The sequence below is a fragment of the Artemia franciscana genome, chromosome 12 (assembly GCF_032884065.1).
Source record: "Artemia franciscana chromosome 12, ASM3288406v1, whole genome shotgun sequence".
Classification (NCBI taxonomy): Eukaryota; Metazoa; Arthropoda; class Branchiopoda; order Anostraca; family Artemiidae; genus Artemia; species Artemia franciscana.
In genome coordinates, this window is record NC_088874.1 from 23,522,883 (window position 1) to 23,547,330 (window position 24,448).

The 24,448-nt window shown below is 35.8% G+C and overlaps 2 protein-coding genes across 14 annotated transcripts in view; one reads left to right on the forward strand and one right to left on the reverse strand.

The window, feature by feature from the left end:
- The window catches only part of LOC136033883 (uncharacterized), a 611,411-nt gene that overhangs the window by 448,311 nt on the left and 138,652 nt on the right, over positions 1-24,448 (forward strand). The window lies entirely within an intron of this gene.
- Positions 1-24,448, reverse strand: part of LOC136033882 (1-phosphatidylinositol 3-phosphate 5-kinase-like) — a 123,926-nt gene that overhangs the window by 69,876 nt on the left and 29,602 nt on the right. For both annotated transcript variants that reach the window (XM_065714855.1, XM_065714854.1), the window contains exons 6-12: positions 21,592-21,891; positions 18,334-18,557; positions 17,181-17,321; positions 16,123-16,423; positions 10,657-10,855; positions 5,562-6,829; positions 1,983-2,424 (exon numbers count right to left, since the gene is read on the reverse strand). In XM_065714855.1, coding sequence (XP_065570927.1) covers positions 1,983-2,424; positions 5,562-6,829; positions 10,657-10,855; positions 16,123-16,423; positions 17,181-17,321; positions 18,334-18,557; positions 21,592-21,891 — 2,875 coding nt within the window. The remainder of the gene's footprint in view (positions 1-1,982; positions 2,425-5,561; positions 6,830-10,656; positions 10,856-16,122; positions 16,424-17,180; positions 17,322-18,333; positions 18,558-21,591; positions 21,892-24,448) is intronic.

The window sequence follows — 24,448 nt, forward strand, 5'->3', positions numbered from 1 at the left end:
AATGAGCCCTCTCTGAAGCTTATACGAGCATCCCTTCTATAAGAACCATATTTGCCCTCAGGGGCCTGTCCCCAACCCTGGAGGATTGTATAGACCCCGAAATTTTTTGTTATATGATCTTTGAACTATTTTTAACAAAATGGCTACCTCAAAATTATTATCAGATGTATTTGGGGGAAAAGGGCGTGGGGGGGGGCTAGCTGCCCTCAAAATCCCTTTTGACTCTTAAAAAGTGAACTACAACTTTCACTTTCCAAACAAAAGAGCCCTCTCTGAAGTTTATACTAGTATCCCTTCCATAAGACCATATATACCCCCAATGCATAACTAACAACGCCTGGCCCCGGGCCTGGGATCTCAAAATTATTATCTGATGATTTATCTGGGATTTTTTTTATGATACATTAATGGTTTTATTGCTTTATTACACCTAAATGAACTAACAAAATCCCAGATCAATATTTCTTATTTAGTATGCATATGCATTGAGAAAATGGTGCAACCCATTTCATTTAAAAAAAAGTTGACGTTTTTAGCTAAACCAAACGCGTAAGTTGACGTAGTTTCTTTCATCAGGATCAGGCCTGCTTACAGTACTGGTTACTTTCCCAATTGTCTCTATTCTTCTCACTGATTGAGATGACACCCTATCATCACTTCAAGCGATGAATGGTGACTTTTTTGCCCTACCCCATTTTTTGGATAGGTATTCTCTATGTTAAAATGGCAAACATTTCATAATCCCAAAAGGAGGCTGCTACATTTTTTTATAATTCTATTAAAAGCCACTCTTAAGTTAAAAAAAAGTCTCTTTTACTCATCAGCGAAAAATTTATTTTAGTGGTGCAGACAAGAACAAAAGTAAACATACAAGTCATCCGGAATGAAATTTATAATCCATTAAAATATAACAAATATCCTAAATTTTTACGGAATTGAATATTGCAACTTCAAGTATAACTAATTTAGTAGCATTCAAATAGTGCACCATGACGTGGTGTGCCACAAAATTTCTTAAGTGTGCCCTGAAATCTCAAGCAACCCTCCACATATAATTTTATTAGTTTTGAAACGTCATAGTAAAATCGGTTCAAGCTAATGTTTTAATCTAATTTTTGCCACTTTACATATCTACTACAAGCTGAATATACGCCAGGCTATTTTTGTAGGTTTTCCTGGATGTGCAATGTTGAAATTCCCTAAAATAGACGAATAAATAGCCGAAAAGTATAGCACTGAAGTTACATAAAATGTTAACTATTAGTCATTATTAAGTTCTTAAATAAAACAAAAATCTGTAAATTGGGAATTTACCGTATATACGTCTTGTTTAATAATTAAAGCAGCGAAATTACGTATTAAAACTTAATAAGTTTTATGTAAAGCAACATGCCAAGGCTATATATACTCGACATGTCAACGAGCAATTTTAAAACTAATTCCCAAGGAATTTCCAATGCAATATCTGAATTCGAGGTGCCTGTTTAGGCGGAAAACGTCTGGTCCTTCTGAAAGTAATAGTAAGTAGTAATAATTCTAAAATAAAATAAATTAAATTTATCTGCATCTGTTATTGTGAATGTCCTAAACCTGGCAAATGTTGACATTCACCGGTGAATGTCCGAAATTCCTTTTCTCTGCTTAGATTCAATAAGCTTTGCCAAATTGGCTTCAGTCTTATGCAAATTTGGATGGTAAAAAGTTGAAGTTAGATTAGTTTAGGATGGGTTAGGTTAAATTAGGTTATAAATCTCAAAAATGGGTTAAAAATCTAACCCAGCCTAGCCTAACCCGTCACCATCAGACCTTGCATAAAACCAAAAAGTTGACTGGCAACGCTGACTAAATCCAAAGAAAAAAATAAGGGTATTTCGGACATTCACCAGTGAATGTCGACATTCATAAATTTCGGACATTCACCAGTGAATGTCGACATTCATCAATTTCGGACATTCACGGTAACATATCTACATAACACTTACCCTTAAACCAATAGATGTATATTTCATTGATACCACCATATCATCCATACCAAAATACTGATAGTGATCAACATGAAGCCGGTGTGGACACTCACTTCCTCTTCGTCTGTAAACATGTCCGTAAAATCTAATTTCCAAATATTTTGCAAATGACAAATTCCAAGCATCGTCTGACAGGGCTGTTACTGGTGAAAGACTCTTACATTTCTTGCAATAAGTCCACAAAAGGATGGCTCCATCTCTTGCGGGGAGAGGATTTTCAAGTTTTCTTAGTATAACGTGAATACAAGCATCACCATGTACGAAACGGCGAATGTGGGAGATCATGCTTGCTTTACACGTGTCAGAAGGACAAGGGAGATCTTGTACGTTAAAACACAGACGCTCGAGGAAATTGCCAAGAGTGAGATCACTTTTTCCATAGAATTCAATAGTCATTGGCCTAAAAGTTAAACTATTAGTACATTTCACCGAATTAAAAACAAAATGACATCCAGAGTAACAAATCCATTCAAATTAAATGTAGCCTAGTATTTTATCAGCATTAAAAGCACTTTAAAAGAAAAATTTATAAAACGTTCGATTGCAAAAAGAATGCAAAGCAAAACGTAAAAGGTTATCATGTCATTCTAGTAAATCCATATGGCTGGCTATCACAAACTCAACAGGGCGTCTCTAAAAACAAAGACACACACAAGAAAAAATAACTTTTTTCATAAAAGAATTTAAATTATTTTATTCAATAAATTTTACTTATAAATTACACTTTAATTTGGCTTTAATAAAAATTTTACCATAGCAATGGCAACAGGAGTTATGTCATAAAATGCGATAGTCATTGGCCTAGAAATTGAGATACTCTTTTATCAGCAAATGAGAAAAAAATTGTTAAAAAGTTTGACTATAAAATAAAAGACAACAAAAATGTAGAAGGTTGTTCCGGCGTTCTAATGAACCCATATTCTAGCAACGAATTCAACAGGGCATCTTTAAATACTAAGGATACAACAACAAAAAATCAATGTTTTCGGCATAAACAGGATTTAAATCATTTTTTTAGTATATTCTTTTCATTTACCACATTTCAATGTGGTTTTCATAAATTTTGGTTCAACGGTTGATGGAAATCGAAGGCATAGTTGCTATTTACACACCATACCTGTCAAAATACTATTCCTCAGTTTTAAAGAATTATTTTTTTGCCCAAATTCAAGTATTTTTAACATAAAACAACCAAAACAATATTAACAAAAATCTAAATTTAGACCACAGAAGGACCGTAGAAAAAAAATCTTACCCATTCCAATTATTAGCCAAGAATCAAAAACTGTTGTTGTTGATTCCAATGTTATTGGAGCAAAGCTATGGCGAAAACTGGGTAGTAGCAATGGTGAAATGTAACTTTTCTATAAGTTAATGAATTTAGGGCTATGAGGCCATTCAACGGAAGATGAGAAAGCTGATTTTTCAAAAAGGTCTTCAAACACAATCCTCGTCTAAATGATTTTAAGCCTCCCGCATTGGACCTCATTCATAGTGAAAAGAAAATTGCAACAGCAATATTTAGAATCAGATCAACAGTAAATGTTTTTTTTTGTTTTTTTTTAAAGTGAAATTTAGTTGATTACCCAAATTGTAGTGTAGATAATGTACATAAAAACTATTTTTAGATTCTATTACGTTTAGAAGAACAACAATAACTATGGGTTTACATAAGTAGTTGTCTAAGAAGTGTGGAAGTGTCAATTGCGACCTGTAGGCGTGGCAGCAAGGATGTTGGTGCCAGGTTTGAAAAACGTTCGAAGATCACTATCAATATCTCAAGTTTCCAAATTATATACTCTTGTGTAATTTATGAAGCTGAATAACAATTCTATTCCTTAGAGAGCCTACTCAGCCATCGAGCTTCAAAACCTTCCCCCCAGCAAAAAAAAAATAACTTTTGAATAATTATATTCTGAAACAAAAACTTGATATAAAAAATGATAGACAAACTGTATAAAAGTATAAAATAGTAGGGGAAAAATCGTAATAAATTCAAGATTTTGGAGAATCTATTAAAATTAGAAAGGATCAAAATTTTCCACAGCACCGAGTTTTGTCCTGCCTTTATTTACCGAACCCTTCCCCTGCCTCCCCCTTGGCTGTCCTGATAATTATCATATTTCGAGCAAGGAAAAATATAGGAGACATTAGCAATTTTAATGGAAAGAGCAGGGGCGTGTTTTGATTGTGAAGGGCCGCACTGGATATAGGAAATTCTGCGCAACGATACGATAATTGTCTGGCAGTCTGACAGCAAGAAAAGGTACAACAATTATTTCTTTTTTAATTAAGGTTTTTAATTTCATTTTTTAGCACTCCTTTTCAATTTCTTACCGGCATTTCAATACGGTCAATAGGCGTAAAACTTCGTTTTTTTTAAGGGATCTTGAATTTTTCCACTTTTTTAAAAAATTTGAATTTTTTTTCAACTACACTTTCTTAGCAATTATAACTAAGTTTATCTTTTCGAAAAATGACTTAGACCAACTGACTCCTTAAATAGCTCGTATACTTCCAGAAACGCATTTCAAGAAACCATTGTTTTTTTTTTATAACGAGCATTTTAAAGCAATTATTCAATGATGATGAATTTTTTATCAACTAAAAATTAGAATAGAATTTATTTGTGCTTAAAACCAAAATATATAAAAATATATAAAACAAACAGCAATTGCACAGAAATTAATTAAATCCTAACGTAATCCTACAGAAACCTAGCTCTATGATCCATCATAAGACACACTCTCACATACCACTCAAAATTCTCCGTACTAAACACTCCAATTCTCGAATCATTCAGTTCTTCACATCCACACATTAAGTGATACACACTTTTATTCAAACCTCCACACATAGGACAAAAAATATAGACCTGAATTTGACCTTTCCCTCCAATGAACTTTCTTCTTTGGCCCAATGGTAAACTATCAGCCCTCATTTTACTTAATAGCTTTATTTTCTTCTTAATTAAACCTACCTTGAAAAATATAACTTTGCCCCAAAACTGCTTCGACCGACAGTAAAGACCCAGAGAAGTCAAAATCAAGCGCTGGGCCTGCCATGCCTGTATTTACTGGTATATACTCTTAACTTGATACGGCCACATCCTATATGAGCCACAATTCAACATTTCTAAACAAGCCACCTTCGGTACCCGAACCCCGGGAATCCCTGATCCTTTTTCCCAAAGTCCAACCATGTTAACTAGCCTACGACCTCTTAAAGAAAACAAACCTAAAGCACCTCTAACTACCAAACTACTTTTATGCTTATTTATCCCTAGCAACCTCTAACAGTATTCCAATTGCACTATTTCTAGCCTAGCCCCATTCGCATACCTCCAAACCTCAAATCCATAGTGCATAACATCTATAGAAAAATTTCCTCACTTCTAAATGAGGTGTGGCTTCTCTTATCAGAATAATCAAAATTAGTGGTATTTCTTCAATTCGAAAAAGAAAACACAATAGGTTAAGACGAGTCTTTTACTCTTGAGCACGACATAGGATTATATAAATAAAATTTCAAACTCACCACGGGGCAACACATGGGTGCGGCCTATTTAAGGAAGCCACGGAATGCGATGAAAAAAGTACTTGAAGCTTCTGATGGGATCTAGGATCCAGGGGATCTTTAATTAATTCGTGAGTGGTTTCCTCTTCACAATTCTTCTCTTCTGCCTGTTCAAACCTTTTCAAGGAGTAGTTACCACCTCGTGCTCTGAAGTCAGCTGCAAGATCTTCCATTTTATCTTTGCATATATCCGGCGAAAATATGGCTGACATGAATTCATGTTCTGGTCTTTTCTCAACAATAAAATTATATAAATTTGTTTTCCTGTTATCTATATGCTTGTTAGTTTCGAGAGTTTTTAACGCTTGTCGATTCCCTAGTAGTTTTGACTGATATAATTCTCCAGGAAAAAAATTCCTTAGTTTCGAATTTCTCCCTTTTATGGTTTCAAGATAAGGCAGAGGAAATGTCTGAAGCGGAGAAGAGGAGAGCGGGATATCCTCTAAGATACTTTGTAGTCTAACTCTTGTCGAGGTGGAAATATCGACAACGGACACTGTTTCGTCACTACTTTCATCGCGTACTTTCGGACTATGCAGTGGATCACTTTGATCAGTTATTTGGCTTTTTAATAGTCTGTGTTTTCCCTTTTTTCGTCTTCTTTCTGATTCGAGGAACACAGCATCAGAGTCTGTACTTTCAGCTAAGCGAAAATCTTCAACCGCCTCATGGGCGGAGCTTAATTTAGTTCCGACTATATCAAAATAACCACAGTTTGTTTCAAACGCTTCTTCACTCTCCGATTCACTTTCAGATCCTGCAGAGTAGTCCAGAATAATAGCCATTTCATTACATAGAAAGCTACGTTCACACCGCCAGTTGTAAGCAACTAGAGCCATGAAAAGCATAACACGTTTAACTCTACTTAGTTCAATGTCGGTACCGCCACGTAAAATCACAGAAGAAAATACAGATTCATGATCATCCCGTTGCTCAAAAAACATTAAACATTTGCTTTTTCCATTATCTAAAGTAAAATTTTGTACAAAGAAGCTAGTACAGTGTCCACATTCAGGGGGTAAAGTTTGAGCATCAATGTGGTATACAATTTCGCCTTGACAAATTTTAGCCAATCTTTGGAGGATGTCTGACTTGACCTTAGCAACTAAAGTGATTCCCCTTTGACGGAGAGAGTCCTGTGCTATTCTTGATACTGGACCAGAGCAAACTACAATATTAGGTTGCCAAGACTCAACGTTACTTATTGTCTTGCGGTAGTAGTCTGTCTCCTAGAAACAAAATTACGACATATGATTAGTCCCATTCACCTACGAAGAGACCACCAACTGTAGTGCGTTTGAGTATGATAATATAACTTATTCAACAAGCCCAACTGATTATCCTTATCGTTTCAAGAGACGTAAATAACTTCAGAGATTAGAAGACTTACTACTAGAAACGGTACTAGATGCAGGATAAGAGAGGATAAATGGCTTAACATATAAACAAACTATTCATTCTTTCAACAAGAGCTAACAGCTCATATGGCACTTGTGACGAGGCAAGAAAAGCTAAGAGCCAAGAACTCATATGGTATGAGCTCTAAAAAAATTCTAAGAATCAATAGAATGATTTAAAAGGAAAATCGGAGGCATAATGCCAGTCAGGATTTAAAATAAGAGCTCTGAGTCACGATGTCCTTCTAAATATCAAAATTCATTAAAATCCGATCACCCACTCGTCAGCTATAATTACCTCATTTTTTCTAATTTTTCCTCTCCCTATAGCCCCTCAGATGGTCGAATCTGGGAAAACGACTTTATCAAGTCAATTTGTGCAGCTCCCTGACACGTCTACCAATTTTCATCGTCCTAGCACGTCCAGAAGCACCAAACTCGCCAAATCACTGAACCTCTCCCCCCCAACTCCCCGAAAGAGAGCGAATCCAGTAACGTCAATCTCGTATCAAGGACATTTGCTTATTCTATCCGCCAACCTTCATCCCGATCCCTCCACTCCAAGCATTTTCCAAGATTTCCCCCTCCAACTCCCCCCAATGTCACAGATTTAGTCGGGATTTAAAATAAGAGCTCTGAGACATGAATTCCTTCTAAATATCAAATTTCATTAAGATCCGGTCACCCGTTTTTAAGTTAAAAATACCTCAATTTTTCTAAATTAACACCCACCAGCTCCTCCAAAGAGAACGGACCCGTTCCAATTATAACAATCACGTATTTAGAACTTGTGCTTATTCTTCCCATCAAGTTTCATCCGATCTCTCCATTCTCAGCGTTTTCCAAGATTTCTGTTTCCCTCCTCCAACCCCCTATGTCCCCGGATCCAATTCGAGTCGAAAATGGCGCATCTGAGACATAAGATTCTTCAATATATATCAAGTTTCATTGAGATCCGATCACCTATTCGTAAGATAAAAATACCCCAATTTTCACGTTCTCCAAGAATTCCGGTTTCCCCCTCCAACTCCCCCCAACGTCAAAGGATCTGGTCGGAATTTAAAATTAGAGCTTTAAAGCACACAATCTTTCTAAATATCAAATTTCATTAAGATCTGGTCACCCTTTCGTAAGTTACAAATACCTAATTTTTCCAAATCACCCCCCCCCCCAACTCCACCGAAGAGAGCATATCCGGTCAGGTTATGTCAGTCACGTGTCTTAGACAGGTTTTTATTCGTCCCATCCAGTTTCATCCTGATCTCTCCACTTTAAGTATTTTCTAAGATTTACGATCCCCCCCCAATGCCCCCCCCCCCTATGACGCTGGATCCAGTTGAGATTTAAAATAAGAGATCTGAGTTACGAGTTCCTTCTAAATATGAAGTTTCATAAAGATCCGATCACTCCTTCGTAAGTTAAAAATACGTTATTTTTTCTAATTTTTCAGAATTAACCCTCCCCCTCCCCCCAATAGAGCGGATCCGTTCCAGTCATGTCAATCACGTATCTGAAACTTCTGTTTATTTTTCCCACCAAGTTTCATCCCGATCCCTCCAATCTAAGCGTTTTCCATGACTTTAGGTTTCGCCCCCAAATTCCCCCCAATGTCACCAGATCTGGTCGGGATTTTAAATAAGAGCTTTGAGACACGATATCCTTCTAAATATCAAATTTCATTGAGATCCGATCGCCCGTTCGTAAGTTAAAGATACCTCATTTTTTCTAATTTTTCAGAATTACCCCCCCCCCCCGCCCAGCTACCCCAAAGAGAGCGGATCTATTCCGGTTATGTCAATCATGTATCTAGAACTTGTGCTTATTTTTACCAGCAAGTTTCATCCCGATCCCTCCACTCTAAGTGTTTTGAAGATTTTAAGTTCCCCTCTCCTAACTTCCCCCCCCCCCAAATGTCACCAGATCCGGTCGGGATTTAAAATAACAGCTCTGAGACAAGATATCCTCCCAAACATCAATTTTCATTAACATCTGATCAACCGTTCGTAAGTTAAAAATACTTCATTTTTTCTATTTCTTCCGAATTAACCGAAAGATGGTCAAATCGGGAAAACGACTAATTCTAATTTAATCTGGTCCGGTCTCTGATACGCCTGCCAAATTTCATCATCCTAGCTTACCTGGAAGTGCCTAAAGTAGCAAAACCGGGACCGACAGACAGACCGACAGAATTTGCGATTGCTATATGTCACTTGCTTAATACCAAGTGCCACAAAAGAGAAAAAAATATAAAATTATGGACGGAGAATAAAAAGAAACAGCAATAGTGAAAACTGGCAGACCTTCAGGGATCTTCAAATCAGCTCTGTTTACATTGGATTAAACGTGATCATAAAGTTTATTTACTTAGTTGCCCATATACGTTTCAGCTAACACGTGGCCGAATAAGGAAGTTAGAGATAGCCAAATTAGTCAGCCAAAGGGATGCTCAAAGGCACTCTAACAGATTAGCCCTTCCCCTCCCACATTTCTCCACCATGATCAGAAATTATTCTTATTTTTCTTCCTTCTTACTTCGGTAAAAAAGAAAACAACTCATTTTATGTTTTTAAAAAAAGATCCAGTTTTTAAGCCTTGCGTGCAAAATTTGTCTTTGGTCAATTGGGTCAAAATGGATGTTATGTAACCAACGATGATGGCAAGGAAAAAGGTGACTAATATTAATCATCAGACATAGAATTGCAAAACCAAAATATTGTCATTTAAAATTTAATCTTTAACACGGTTCAGGTGGATATATGAGTTCTGGTTAATAGACTTTATAATTTAAATTAAAACAAAAATTTTGTTTTTATTTTATGAGCCACTGGTTAGGTCTAATAAAGATTCAGTTTAAGCACCGGTCCAAGTAACGATAGAGACAGCAATTGAATAGATAGGTTGAGTTAGGGAGTTTTTCCGTATCAAAAAAAAAAAAAAATATTCCGATGGCATTTCCAGTATAGGCAGAGATGTCGTTTAAAATTAAATGTGTATCTTAAGCATAGGAAATAAATACCGTCATCTATATTCTATCTGCCCTTGAAAGTTTGTTTTGGGGTAGAGTCATAAAAATAGTTTTAAAAATGTTTATTAAGTTCGTTCAACGCCTGAAGCTACGGAACAGCAGTTTTAAAGTCTGCGAGACCTTTTGTACAAAAACTAAATTTTAGTCAATAGAATTTTTTCATTCATTTTAAGCACAAACAACTGATTTTAGTAACTTATTTAAGTAAATTTAAAGAAATCTAATAAGTATTCTAGCACTTAAAGTCAAAATTTACGGGCAAAGAAAACTATAGCATATATTCAGAAATATTTAGATTCAAAAGTTTAGTTTTTTGGTTGTTTAATTAATTACAATTAGTATTTTAACATTGAAATTGGAAAGGACGGTGTCAAATAATATTTTCCTATAGAGATTTTTTCCTAGTTACAAAACTGAACAGGAGTAGTGTCGGCTGTTGCGAATTAGTCTCGATTTGGCATCTTTATGAAAGTGGAAACAAAATATTTTAAAAATAGATTCGAACTGGACAGAAAAAAAGGAGATAGATAGACAAAGAGAGAGACAGAAGAGATTGAGAGAGAGAGAGATTTTATCAAGTGGAAAAAATTTCTCAGGCGAGTGCTAACTGGAAAATAAAGCGCATTATACTCACTTCCTTGGCCAGGGATTCGAAAGTAATCATTTTATCGCACCTTTCCAGATAGTCAATTCCCCCAGATATCAATACAATTCTTGGATTTTTCAGGCTAGAATGCATATTTTTGTGAGCTACTGTTTTTGAAATGGCAAGACCATTCATGACTCGGCTTTCCTCTCTTCGGCCACCAGTAAGCTTCTTGATTTTTATACGACTGCAAAAAAAAAGAAAGAAAATCATAATCTTCGGTTATGCCTACCAATGTAATTGGTAAGTGTATGTGACTCTAGAGAAATCCGATTATAGGAAACCCATTTATCTTTAAATATAAATAGACCAAAGATATAAAACAAACTAACAAGCATGGCTAGCTCGGTAGATCGGTAGCTTGGTTAACTCGGTAGAGCATGAATCTTGAAGTCATGGGTTCAAGCTCATCGTTGGGCTTCTTTTCCAGTTGGTAAAAAGTAAGCACTGAGAATATATTCCTTTTTGAGTGAAAATGTCTTTGTGAAGTAAAAACAAATAAATAAAAAAAATATACTGTTTTACTGACACAGACAGATCAATAATTCGATTAAAAGAGGTTTTTTGAAGGTTACAACATTGGTAAGTTTTTTTTTGTCCCATGCCTATAAGGATCGAGTTGAAACTTTCAGCAAAGTGTTTATTTCTTCTCTTTTGATTGAGTGGGGGAGGGAGTGAAGAAATTTTTTGCAATTCTAAAAAGAAAATTGCGCTACATTTTTTTCTTTAACAAATCTGTTCCAAGCCTGCCAGGATTTTCTTCTAGTAAGTAAATCACAAAAAGATTGAATTGGATGCCTGAACAAGTCAATACCCATCACAACAAAATAAAACCGTCAATGTTTTAATCTGTCTCAGGCATACAAACAGTTGAATACTCCTCCATCCCACCCTGTTTAAAGATCTTTCAACTTAATATAGTTAAAGTTTCAACTTTAATATAGGAAAGGTAGCTGCTTCCTCTGCAAGCTCAGCAACTTCTCGTTGCGATTTCAGAGCCTTTCTTGGACCCTCATGTTTGAAGTCTATGGTCTTGAATTCTGTTTCTGAATTTGAGGTAGCTCGTATCGTGAATACTCTTAAAGGATCATCCACTTCAGGACCAGACAAAATTCCTACAAGGGTTATCCGTGCCATTCTGTCTGCTATTCTGTCACCACTGACTAAGCTCGTCAATCTGTCTTTCGAGAAAGGTATTTTCCCTGAATCTCTCAAGCGAGCTAAGGTTATAGTACTCTATAAAGGTGGTTCTCGGAGTGATCCTGCTAATTATAGGCCAATTCCTCTCCTATCTGTTTTCAGCAAAATTTTTGAGAAGGCTATGCTATCCAGGCTTCTTAGTTTTCTGGATGCAAAGTATTTTATGCATGATTTCCAGTTTGGATTCCGAGCGAGTCACTTTATGAAGCATGCTTGCGCAGCTTTATCGAATTTCATTCATTTGGCAATAGATTCTAGTCATATCCCGGCAGCTTTATTTTTGGATGTTCGTAAAGCTTTTGATTCCTTGACTCATCGGATTCTTCTTTGGAAACTATCACATATTGGTATAAGATCTAACGCTTATTCTTGGTTTTATTCATACCTTTCTGGTAGGCTTATTTCAATTGATCCGCTTTTCCGGAGCCCTTCTGAAGTATATTATGGCGTCCCGCAGGGATCTGTTCTTGGTCCCATTTTATTTTTGATTTATGTTAATGATCTGATTTCAGCTGTAAAAAAACACCAGGCCTCTGGCGTGTTGCAAGCTGTGTCAGCCTAATGCTCAGTCGTGTTCCAATACTTCTTCTAATGAAGATTTTCTTGTTGCTTTTGCTGATGATACCACTCTTGGGACCCTTGGGAAGACGGAATGTGGTATCAAGTCTAACCTTGTGGCATTATTTGAGAGAGTTATGTCATGGTTTAATGCCAATTACTTGGTCTTGAATGTTGGTAAATCACATTTTCTTATTTTTCTCGAATTGATGTAGCTTTCCCTCAGCTTACACACCTTCAGGTGTCACAAGGCTCCTTGTGTAGACCAGAGAATCGGGTGGTCCGGTTTCTTGGTATCCTGCTTGATGAGAACCTTTCGTTCAGAAACCATGTAGCCATGATTAGGGTTAAGGTCTCAGGGAGTTTGGGCATCATTCGAAAACTTAGATATACCTTTCCTGGATCTATTCTGAAACTTCTTTTTTCTGTCTTGTCCAGTCATATGTTTCTTATTGCCCCATTGTATAGATGTCTACTTTTCCGTCTACGCTGCGGTCACTTTCCGTCATGTATAATAAAGCACGGCGTCTGGTTATGGACACCAACCGTTCTTCACCAACACAGCTCTTAAGTCTACGGTCTATTTACATTATTTCTTGTGCTTCTTTTGTCTTTGATCAACTTCACGGCAATGTTCCAAAATCTCTTCGGAAAACTCCTATGTTTATTTCTGATTCAGCTCCATATAGCCTTCGTTCTTCAAATAATATCCACATTCCGCCTACCCCTACTGTTTGATCAGATTTCAATCCCCACATTGCTTGTCAACAGGTCTGGAATTCACTACCTTCTTCAGTGCAGAAATGCCACTCGTTTTGGACTTTTAAAAGGATTCTTAAGGATCATTTAATAAAGAATCAAATAGATTATTATTTTATTTTTTTTTCTCTTCTGAGGAGTTGATGGCCCCTGTGTTTTGTTAGTGGTGTGTGATTTTCCTCTCTGCACTTTGCTCCCAGGCCTCAGGTATGTTCTGTATGTTTTTTTGTTTTTTTTTTTGGTTTTTTTTTCTTTCTTTTTTTCTCCTTCTAGTTGTTGCTTATATTGTATCCCCCATAAATATGTTGCCTGTAAACTGCTATATGTGATTGCCTATATTGAATTTATTGCTTGTATAATATTTTTTTTCTTATCTCCCTTGTATCCCTGGCCATGGAGCCTTTCGAGGGGAATTATGTGTATTGTAATTCGATTTTGAACTGTATTTTGTATTGTTTTTTATTTAATATTAATAAACTTCTCTCTCTCTTAAGCGACGTTAAAGAGGGGTTAAAATGATAGTTGGTTGATGTTACTTTTATTCAAGCGTTTTCATTTGAAAAATTTTACATGGAATTAAATATTTTCCCTTTTTTTAGAGGAATTTGATTGAAGGTTTTTTCTTAAGTAATTGTTTAATTTTTTTCAAATACCAAAAATAAAATTTGTTTGACTTCCTCAATCTCACCATCATTTACTAATTACTGCATCTTCTTTTTTCAAACTATTGGGGTTGCAATTTTCTGTAAAATTTTGGTCTAGCCAGGCGGTAAGCTCTAAGAGGTAGGGAAAGCTAGATAGCCTAGCATCCTCTGGCATAACTAGTTCCATCATCCCTTTTGTAATTTCTTTTTCTTTTTTTTAGTTTCAGCTTTGCTATTTTGGATATTTGTGTCTGGATTATTGTTATATAATGAAAACTTTTAAATTTTCAAACTTCCACTATTTACCTAAGTTTTCCGAGTTCAATTAATCCAAAAAATATACTTTTAAAAATGCTTAATAATCATTAACATAAAAAATAATTATAGTAAAATAAATACCATTTAATCGTAAGAAGAGAAAAACAAATCCATGAACGAAATAACACCACAAATAGAAAATGAAAACAAAATAGATAAATACAAAAAAAGAGTCTATAGATCACCGAAAAACCTATGAAATTCTGCTTTCAATACATGTTGGCAGCCTTTATCACAGAATTCTTTATCATCGCACACAGAAAAAGCGCTCCTTGTTCCATGGTGCATCGTACAATTTCCAATATTCAAAAAAAAATCACCTCTTGTCACTCTATTTCTATCTTATTATTAATTCTTATTTTGATAAATGCTGAGACCCAATGGCCTTTTCAGAACCGAACAAAAAAAAAGATTCTAAAAAATGGAGTTATTTTCCTTCCAAAAGATCATGTATTATCTCGTATGTTTTATTTGTGAGCTTTTTAATTAATTTATGACTATTTTTTCCATTGAGGACTGCTACTGGTTATGCTGAAGAAAAATGCGAGCATACATGATGACTGTCAATCTCTCAGAAAGAAGAAGCCCCCATTTCTTGGAAAGAAAAAAGAAGTCGCCATGTGTCTTATTCAACAATTGTGAATTAAACAGCCGGAACTCAAGCCGATTCGCCTTCCAATACCGATTGCTATTGTTTTCACAATTTACAATTCAAACTCTAATTGTAAACTAAAAAGACCAACACTCAGGAGAAAAATGGTAAAGACAAAGGCTTTCATTCCTGTACACAAGAAAAGGCCTGGAAAAATTAAAGAAAGTAACTTAAAATGCGCTTTTACAAATTCTTACCCTATTCCTGAAAAACATAATCCCCCCCCCCAATACGATTGTAAGTCCATACATTTACTGAGGCTTTAAAAAAGATTGTATGAAGGAAGTATGTGCAACGGCAATTATGCCAGGTACCTACCAGCTACAAAGAGTAATTAGTATCAATTACCTTTAACCCATCTCCCCCCTCCAAAGAGAGCCTAGATATGTATATACGTATGGAGGCTTTAAAAAATATCGTGTTAAATAATTTTGAGCAAACTGGACTATTGCAGAGTAGCCCTCAGCTACAATGAGTAATTAGCAGTATTCATTCTATTTTTAATCCTCTCCCGTCTCTTTTATAGGTGCTAAAGTACACATATAGAGGCTTTAAACAAGACTGCAGGATATAATTATGGAAAGCAGGACTGTGTCTGGCCAGACAAATTAATGTATTAATCTTTACAAAAAAAAATAAAAGTTATTTAGAAGCTTTGGAATTTAAAGTTAAACTATAAATTTTAATAATTTCTTTTCATCAAATTCACGTCATTCCAGTTAATTAGTCACAGGAGCTATAAAGATAACTGTTTTCAGTTTTTGACAAAAGGTTAAAAAAACTAAAGGCTAAAATGGCTTTTGTAAAAACTTATGAATGAAAGTTTAATTGAAAGCCCTCTTTCATCGACCATTTGACTAAGGGCCATATTCCTGTTCACAAATGAAAATATACCCGAAGTCCCTCTTAATATTAAAGCCAGAAGAACCATTGGTGGAAGTCAGAAACCACTCTGCCGCTTTTCTGCATGAAAGCAAGAGTTCTGAAAATTTTCTCAAACTGGAAATTTTTCTCCCGCAATAGCGGATAACTCTGATTTCTATTCTATTGCATTTAACAGCTCTATACATTCACACATGGGCTTCGATTCAATAGGAAACGACTACCACTAATATAATCGGAGAAATGTCACAGCTTCAGTGTAAATATTTGATTAAAAAAACTATTAAATCCTTTAACTAAAATAAATATACCAAGTCGTACTCGTGAAACGTAAAACTCATGAGGATAGAATAAAAAAATACTTGTTTTCTATTCCTAATATAATAACGATAATAACAAATTTCATTATTGAAAGCTGCTTATAAGAAAGCTGCATCTCACCTTCTTACGTCAATATCTTCATCAAACCTGGTATTGAACCTGACCATTGACACAACTAGGTGAGTTAACTTCTGTATAACTTCAATCCACGAGGAGTTTAATCCTTCAAGACTTATCAGCTGCTGAAGCAGTTTCAATTCATGATTCTTATAGATGTCGTTCAGCTTTTTCTTAGCTTCTCGTAGATCGCCTTCAGCTTGGGCTGAAGTTTCTCCCAGCCAGGCGTCAGGATCTGGCTCAATGGCACCAGGTGTGTCGGCAGGCAGCCAAAGTCCTTCATCTTGTAAATGCTTTATTTCACCTGAAGAGAAAAGATAAGGTAGAATTATGTTCTTATTTTTTTCTGTAAGTATTTAGGAGTGGATTTCGAGGGGTCTAATTCCTAACTATTTACTTTACGTCAGATTAACAATATTATTAATATTATTAAACAGTACAAAGTTAAAAGCAAGTACATTTCATACAGCTCTATGGAGTCCCATTGAAACAGATTTTGTAGATCCTGCAAAAAGGACATTAGAGTTCTAGAATGAAGAACCAATCTCCTGCACAACCATGAGAAATAAAAGATTCAATTAAAAAAAAAAAAAAAAAAAAAAAAAAAAAAAAAAAAAAAAAAAAAAAAAAAAAAAAGAAATACTTGAGAGTAAAAATTTGTCTTGGCCTAAGCATCATATTTCGTTAGAAAAATCTTTCAGCCCATACTAGAAGAATTTTCGAAGTAAAGACGGTAATACGTGGGAGGTACGTTATTTCCACCTCATACTAGAAAGTCAGCATAGGTATCATAGCACATTGATCTTACCACCTGTTCACTCAGCTTATGCAACTGTAACCAGAAATGAGGCGTCCCGTTTTTGTTACTTCAGTCAGGAAGCATATTTCTTGGAATCTACATTTTTCTGGACTTGGATCTTAACAATGAGCCTTCTGATTGGCTTACTCACGCTACATAGCCTTTTTCTAAGCCAAAAAACGTTTACTATAATAAAGTGATAAACACAATGTCAGAAAACGTAAAAAAAAGAAAGTTCGTTTGAATTTGTATACTGACTTACCAGCAAAAGGAGTACCAGCAGCTATTGGGAGCTCCAGGTTTAAAGGTATTTCTAGGCCAGTTTGAACAGTAGGCATTGCTTCGGCTGGAAGATGTACGTCAGTTAGGCTTATAGCAGATGAGGCCACCCCAAACGTAGTTTCTGAAAGAAAAGGGGTTAGAGTGACTAATTTTCGAAGAGTTTCTTTACATAGAGTTAATTACTTTTCTTGATACATTTGAAAAATAACAACTTTACCTGATAAATAATCATTTAAATTAACAGTCACTTAGCCAAAACTTTTCGGCTTGCTACCGGTCCCGATAAAAAAGACCCAGCAACTGGACAGTCGATTCGGCGTCCTATCCGCCACTGATGGCCCTGAAGGATTGTTATTCTTATCCTAAGGGACAAAATACCATTTACCTGCATTTAGTAGCCCAAAGGTTAAAATATTGAGACAAGGATGATAAAGGCATATCAAAATATTAATTCCAGGGAAAAATTGAAGAGATTGTTACCCCTTGGCGCTCCCTTAGTGAGATGTATGACTTTTAACGAGGTATACAGTCTTAACAACTGAATAAGGTATTTCCCTAAACTCTCGCCAATAAAAACTTAGATTAATGTTAAGCATGAAGGTTAAGCACCAATGTGTATCAATCAGCACCAGCATACATATTGGAAAAAGTCATATAATCCATTTGTATAACAACAAATGAGGATTTGCTGAATGAATTATATGAGCTATACAGAATACTAACTTTTCTAAGCTAATTTAGAACTTGGTATTGGAATGAACCTAAACACATTGTCCATGCTCAAATTCACGATGGTGTTAAAAAGAGAGGGTAGAGTGTCATCCAATTGCCCCCCCCCCGTCTAAATTTTTGTCTGAGTAATACAAAAGTGAAAAAAAATTGCATGAACATATTTCTGTTATGTTTAAATTTTTTATTGGAACTCCCCAAACAAAATCCTAAAAATGGTTGGCTCAAACCTTTAAGAAATTATACAAATAAATCATCAGTTTTATCCCAGAAGATAGCTGGTACATCATTACCAAAACAAGCAGTTAATTTTCATTTTCACGTCCCTTGTCATTTCTTCTTAAAGCAAATCCATTTTACATATGAGCTACTCATATTTAAATATAGAATACTATTTCGCTTACCAATCGAAGCTCTGCTAGCACTCCCTTCTAGTATCTGCCTCACCCATTGAGGCTCATCTTTTCCGGCTGTCTCAGCGGCCATAACTTCCGATTTCAGCTTATTCTTCTGCGAACGGCTAGCAATCGGTCTATACAGTGCTAGAGAGTCAGTAAACTCTTGATTCGTGAGGCATTCAAGGAAACCAGCTTCCAGCAAGGCTTGTGCAATCGCAGTTGCTTGAATCCTAGAATGAATAGCCCTGACAAAACCTTGCGCAAAGCCTTTGCAAAACGTACGTTCTTCAAACAGGCTGGATGGATGTTAGGGATCATTTGGCCAAAATATTCTTAGGCTTATTTATTTTTGACGACAGCCTTCTGGTTTTAAAGAAAAGTGTGATTCTCGTATAGTTTTTCAAGTATAGATCGTTGAAATCTGTTGAACACGATATTAATGGAAAGGGAGATTTCCTCATAGACTTCATCTCTTAATGTCCGTTTACAAGCTATATCACACGAAATGTTTTATCTATTCAACTAATATTTCATTTATACTAATGTTTTACATACTTTTTATTGTACATATTTTTTCTTTTCTTTTTTTCTTAAAGTTTTTACCTTTTAAGCCATTCTTATGGGCTTATCTTTTCTAATTGATTTTATTGTAAATGGTGGTATGAAATTAGATGAAAAATACGTAAAGCAGGTGTGTGCGCAAAGGCGTTACACAGGAAGAGAGAAACCTGGTCGTCGATCTGCTAATTCAGGCAGTGAAAAATTGGGTACGATAATTTGCAAAAGCAACAAAACAATTTCATTTTCAAGGTAATACCTTAAATTAAGTGTTTCTTCTAATACCACGCTGTCTTTCTATGACCAACAAATAAATGTTCAAATGGAGATAAACTCATTTATTAGACAGTGAAAACATATGCAAAAGTCTGGATATTAATTTGAAATTGCTTCGTATTGATGGGGAGATGTTACCAATCAAGTATATAACTATAAATACAAGAACAGTCCTTCTGCAATTAGAAGACGAAGAATCTGCCATCCTCATTAAAAATTCAACTTATATTTAGGCAAATATTAAAGAAGAAAATTTACAACTCAAGACTTTGGATGAACCCTGTTAATGAACTCTCTCAAATGAATCTAGTGAATGTACCGGAAGTAATTATTCCTGTATAAATATGCTAGTTTTAATTATCCTAGCTTAATTCTTTAGTATATCTGCTGATGACGATCGTTGTCGATCGATGTCTTGATCCGCAATAGGTCAGAAAGTCTTTCAACTAGCCATTGATATCTCTCCCCAAAATATTTTGACTAGTGACACGCCTGTTTTTATTGGTTAAATCATCACAAAAGTAGTTATTATCACCATATCATTTGTGATATTTGGTTTTAAATTTATTATCTGATTTATTTGAATTTATAAATATACTAAAATCATAATTTTTGAAATTAAATTCCTAATTTAAAATAGATATTTCATGATTTTAATTATTGGTGTTTGGAATATTCAAAATCAAACAATTAAATTAAGCTTCTTTCTAATTATGCAGCTATAACATCCGATATAATTGTACTTAATGAAGTGGCGAAGACCTACAATTATGATCATAGTAATAGAACTTTTGATATAATTTTTTTTCTTTTTAGCGCGGTAACTGGTGGTAATCATTTTGAAATTAACCCATCAGACTTTTAAATTATACCCGAATTTTTCTGTGATGTAGTTAATATGATGGCAGAAAAAGAAAACTGCTCTAGAAAAGTAACGCATTGAAAGACCAGAGAGTTAACCTAAATAGGACTGTAGAAAATATTTAGATTCACAAATACTTTTACTGATCAAGAACAGGCTTAGGATCCAGTGGTCAGACAAGAGATTTTCAAAATCCTCCCTAAATTTCATATAAGCGTGGTTAAATCCTCGGTGCGCTCTGTGAAAGTAAAAAAGCATCAGGAAAAGTAAATTACTAGGTTCTAATGACCCGAAGAAGATACAGATATTCCGATGGACTTAGCTTCATTGTAGGTGCTGGCAACTTTTTTTTCGTATATATATAACAGCTAGTATATATATATATATATATATATATATATACCAAGTTGCTACAATGAAATAAGCCCGAGTAATGATAAATGTCATTGAAAATGTCGAAATTTGGATTCATGCTTGCCATTACAGACATAAGGGAAATTTGAGCAATGAAACTAACATATGACATCATAAATGCTAAAAGTACGTTTCTACTCTGTATATAATTGTAATGGAATGTATTCTCATTAAAAGTAAGCTTGGAAAAGTTATAGTTGGTTCTATTTGATCAAAGGGAAGGAACTTGAGGGGTCTGTGGATGACCCTTTACTGATTTCATAGGATGGAGTTAAATTTCCTCAATAGTATTTGCAACTCTAGCTTATTTTTAGATTTTTTTTTTTTTTTTTACTAGCTTGACCTGTAGCCGACGTTAAATTAAATCTAAATTTTAATAAGATCCAGGCGCCAACCTAGCAGTATCTAGATAACGCCAAATCAAAATACATTCTACAATACGTACATTATTTTATATAAGGAAATGCAGCAGTAACCCACACCTAAAATAGGATTTTGAACTATAATAACGACGGGTTGACTTCAAGTCTACTAAAATTCAAGGACAAAATACTATTAGACAGTGCACGCATTTAAGACTTCGAAATTTATAATTTATATATAAACAATATTGCCATCTAATTTTTGACCCAACTCTTAGCAGTTATTCTAAGTAAACCACTTATCAGCAACTACTAAAAACACAGAAAACTGATAATAACAATAAGTTAACGACAGCATATTATAGACAAAACGTTTATTAGACAGAGCTAATATAGTCCGCCGGTAAGAGGCACATTACATTAACTTCAGATTTTGGGCAGAAGCATCTAACTTGTTTTTCACCTACCAAACACAGTCTGCTTTCAAACCTACCACATCAATCTGCTTTCAGACTTGGCAATGTCTTATGCAGAAATACGTTCTATACGTTCTCTGAAATACGTTCTAGTTGCTGCAAAGATCAGACTGGAAGGCCAATAATCGTTCGTTGAACCTTCGGTCGGGTTACAGATTGTATATGGGAAAACTCACCTTGCAATTGCTCTATCAGTGCTTATAAATCGATCCACAATATCTTTTCCATCGCAACAGTAATGGTAAGTATGGCAAGTTATGGTAAATTGTTCGTTGGGCCTCTCGTCAGGTAAATGATTGCATATGGGAAAACTCACCTTGTGATTGCTCTATCAGTGCTAATAAGCCAATCCACGATATCTTTCCCAGTGCAGCAGTTATGGTAAGTTCTCAGCCGGTTTCTATGAACTTTGAGTTCAACACCAGAGACAGAGTCAACTATAATATTTCTCAACTGGCGCAGCTGAACCGAGTCCTGGACAAGATTCCTTCTCTCCTCAGCAGTGGGCTGGTGAAGTCTTGCTTCTTTGACAGGTGTGGCACCACTCAAGGGATGGATTGGTTCCATCGTTTCGTAAATTGCATTAATTGCCGGTAAAGGAGTGGACGGCGATGATCTGAAAAATACGTTAAATTTAGCTCATAAATTTCAAAGAATATGACTTTCAACATCACAACCATTTAGAAACCTACCACAACAGGTACATAAGAAAAATACTTCTTTCGAGGGGGGTTGGAGGGGATATGAAACGTAACAAAAAAACTCAACAACAAGAGCTAAGAGTTCATATGCCACTTGTGACGAGGTCGGAAGAAACCAGAGCCAAGAGCTCATATGGTATGAGCTCTGGTAAGATTCTAAGAGCCAATAGATTGCTTTAAAAGGAAAATCAGAAGCTTAACGCCGGTCGCGATCTAAAATAAGAGCTCTGAGTCACGAGGTCCTTCAAAATATCAAAATGCATTAAGATTCGATCACCCACTCGTAAGTTAAAAATACCTCAATTTTTCCTCTCCCTTCAGCCCCCCATATGGTCAAATCGGGGAAAACGACTTTATCAAGTCAATTTGTGCAGCTCCCTGACACGCCTACCAATTTTCATCGTCCTAGCACGTCCAGAAGCACCAAACTCGCCAAAGCACTGAACCCCACCCCTTACTCCCCCAAAGAAAGCGGATCCAGTCCGGTTACGTCAATCACGTATCTACGACATTTATAAGCGTTTTCCAAAATTTCTGGTTTCCCCTCCAACTCTCTACAATGTCAACAGATCTCGTTGGGATTTGAAATAAGAGCTCTGAGACATGAGTTCCTTCTAAATATCAAATTTCATTAAGATCCGGTCACCTGTTCTTAAGTTAAAAATACCTCATTTTTTCTAATTTTTCCAAATTAACAGCCCCCAGCTCCCCTAAAGAGAACAGAACCGTTCCAATTATGTAAATCAAGTATCTATAACTTGTGCCTACTCTTCCCATCAAGTTTCATCCCGATCTCTCCACTCTAAGCTTTTCCCAAGATTTCCGATTTCCAAGATTTCCAGTTTCCCCCTCCAGCTCCCCCCAATGTCACCGGATCTGGTCGGGATTTAAAATGAGTTCTAAAGCACAAGATCCTTCTAAAGATCAAATTTCATTAAGATCTGATCATCCGTTCGTAAGTTACAAATTCCTCATTTTTTCTAATTTTTCCGAATTACCCCCCACCCCTCACCACAAAAGAGAGCGGATCCGGTCCGGTTATTTCTGTCACATATCTTGTACTTGTGCTTATTCTTCCCACCAAGTTTCATACTGATCTCTCCGCTTTAAGCATTTTCCAAAATTTTCGGTCCCCCCCCCAATGAGACTGGATCCGGTCGGGATTTAAAATAAGAGACCTGAGTTACAAGGTCCTTCTAAATATGAAATTTAATTAAGATCCGATCACCTCTTCGTAAGTTAAAAATACCTCATTTTTTCGAATTTTTCAGAATTACCCCCCCCCCCCCACTCCCCCAAAGAGATCAGATCCGCTCCGGTTATTTCAATCACGTATCTAGGACTTGTGATTATTTTTCCCACCAAGTTTCATCCCGATCCCTCCACTCTAAGCGTTTTCCAAAATTTTAGGTCCCCCCCCCAAACTCCCCGCAATGTTACCGGATCCAGTCGGGATTTAAAATAAGAGCTCTGAGACACGATATCCTTCCAAACATTAAATTTATTAAGATCCGATCACCCATTCGTAAGTTAAAAATACCCATTTTTTTCTAATTTTTCCGATTTAACCGTCCCCCCATCCCCCCCCCCCCACAGATGGTCGAATTGGGGAAACGACAATTTCTAATTAAATACGGTCTGGTTTCTGATACGCCTGCCAAATTTCATCGTCCTAGCTTACCTGGAAGTGCCTAAAGTAGCAAAACCGGGACAGACAGACAGACCGATAGAATTTGCGATCGCTCTATGTCATTTCGTAGATACCAAGTGCCATAAAAACGACTAAAAAATACAGGGACAATTGTAAAAAACTTAGTTTTTAGGTACTTCTCCCTATTTATCTATTCCACAAGTACTATGATCCTTCGGCTAGTCGATGAAAGTATTATATTTTTTTTAAACTAACCCAAAATTTTGATTAATTAACATTCCCCCACGTCTAGCAAAAGACAGGGTGAAAGCAGGTTTGTTCTTATATGAAATTGTTAAAAGGGTGTCCATTTAGTAAGTACGAATGCCACTGGAGTGCGGTACCGAAGGAGGCCTAAAAGTGATGATACTCTGGTTTTATTGTTGTTGTTTTTTTCTCTTTTTTGCATATGCAATTAAGCTTGGACAATAAGCAAAGAAAACAGAAGCAAGTCAGGTAAAACGAGGTAAAAAAGATTCTATATACTGTTTCATCATGAACATATTTGTTGTTATTTAGAGATTAGTTCTTAACTTGAGAATTTCCTTTTAACCGTACAAAAGTAAGTCAATCAAGTAGCTTGGCACTCAATCATGGCAGAATTTATTAAGCGGAGGGGGAACATAACTAAAGAATTCTGCACGTGCTGTGCCATGGAAAAAATTCTGGAAAATGGCAAATTTAGGAACAAATATGTTATTTTACTAGGGAATCTATTAGACATGGGCCACCCCTCTGCCCAAAAGTATGGCGAAACCAGATACAAACTTTTGAAAGAATGT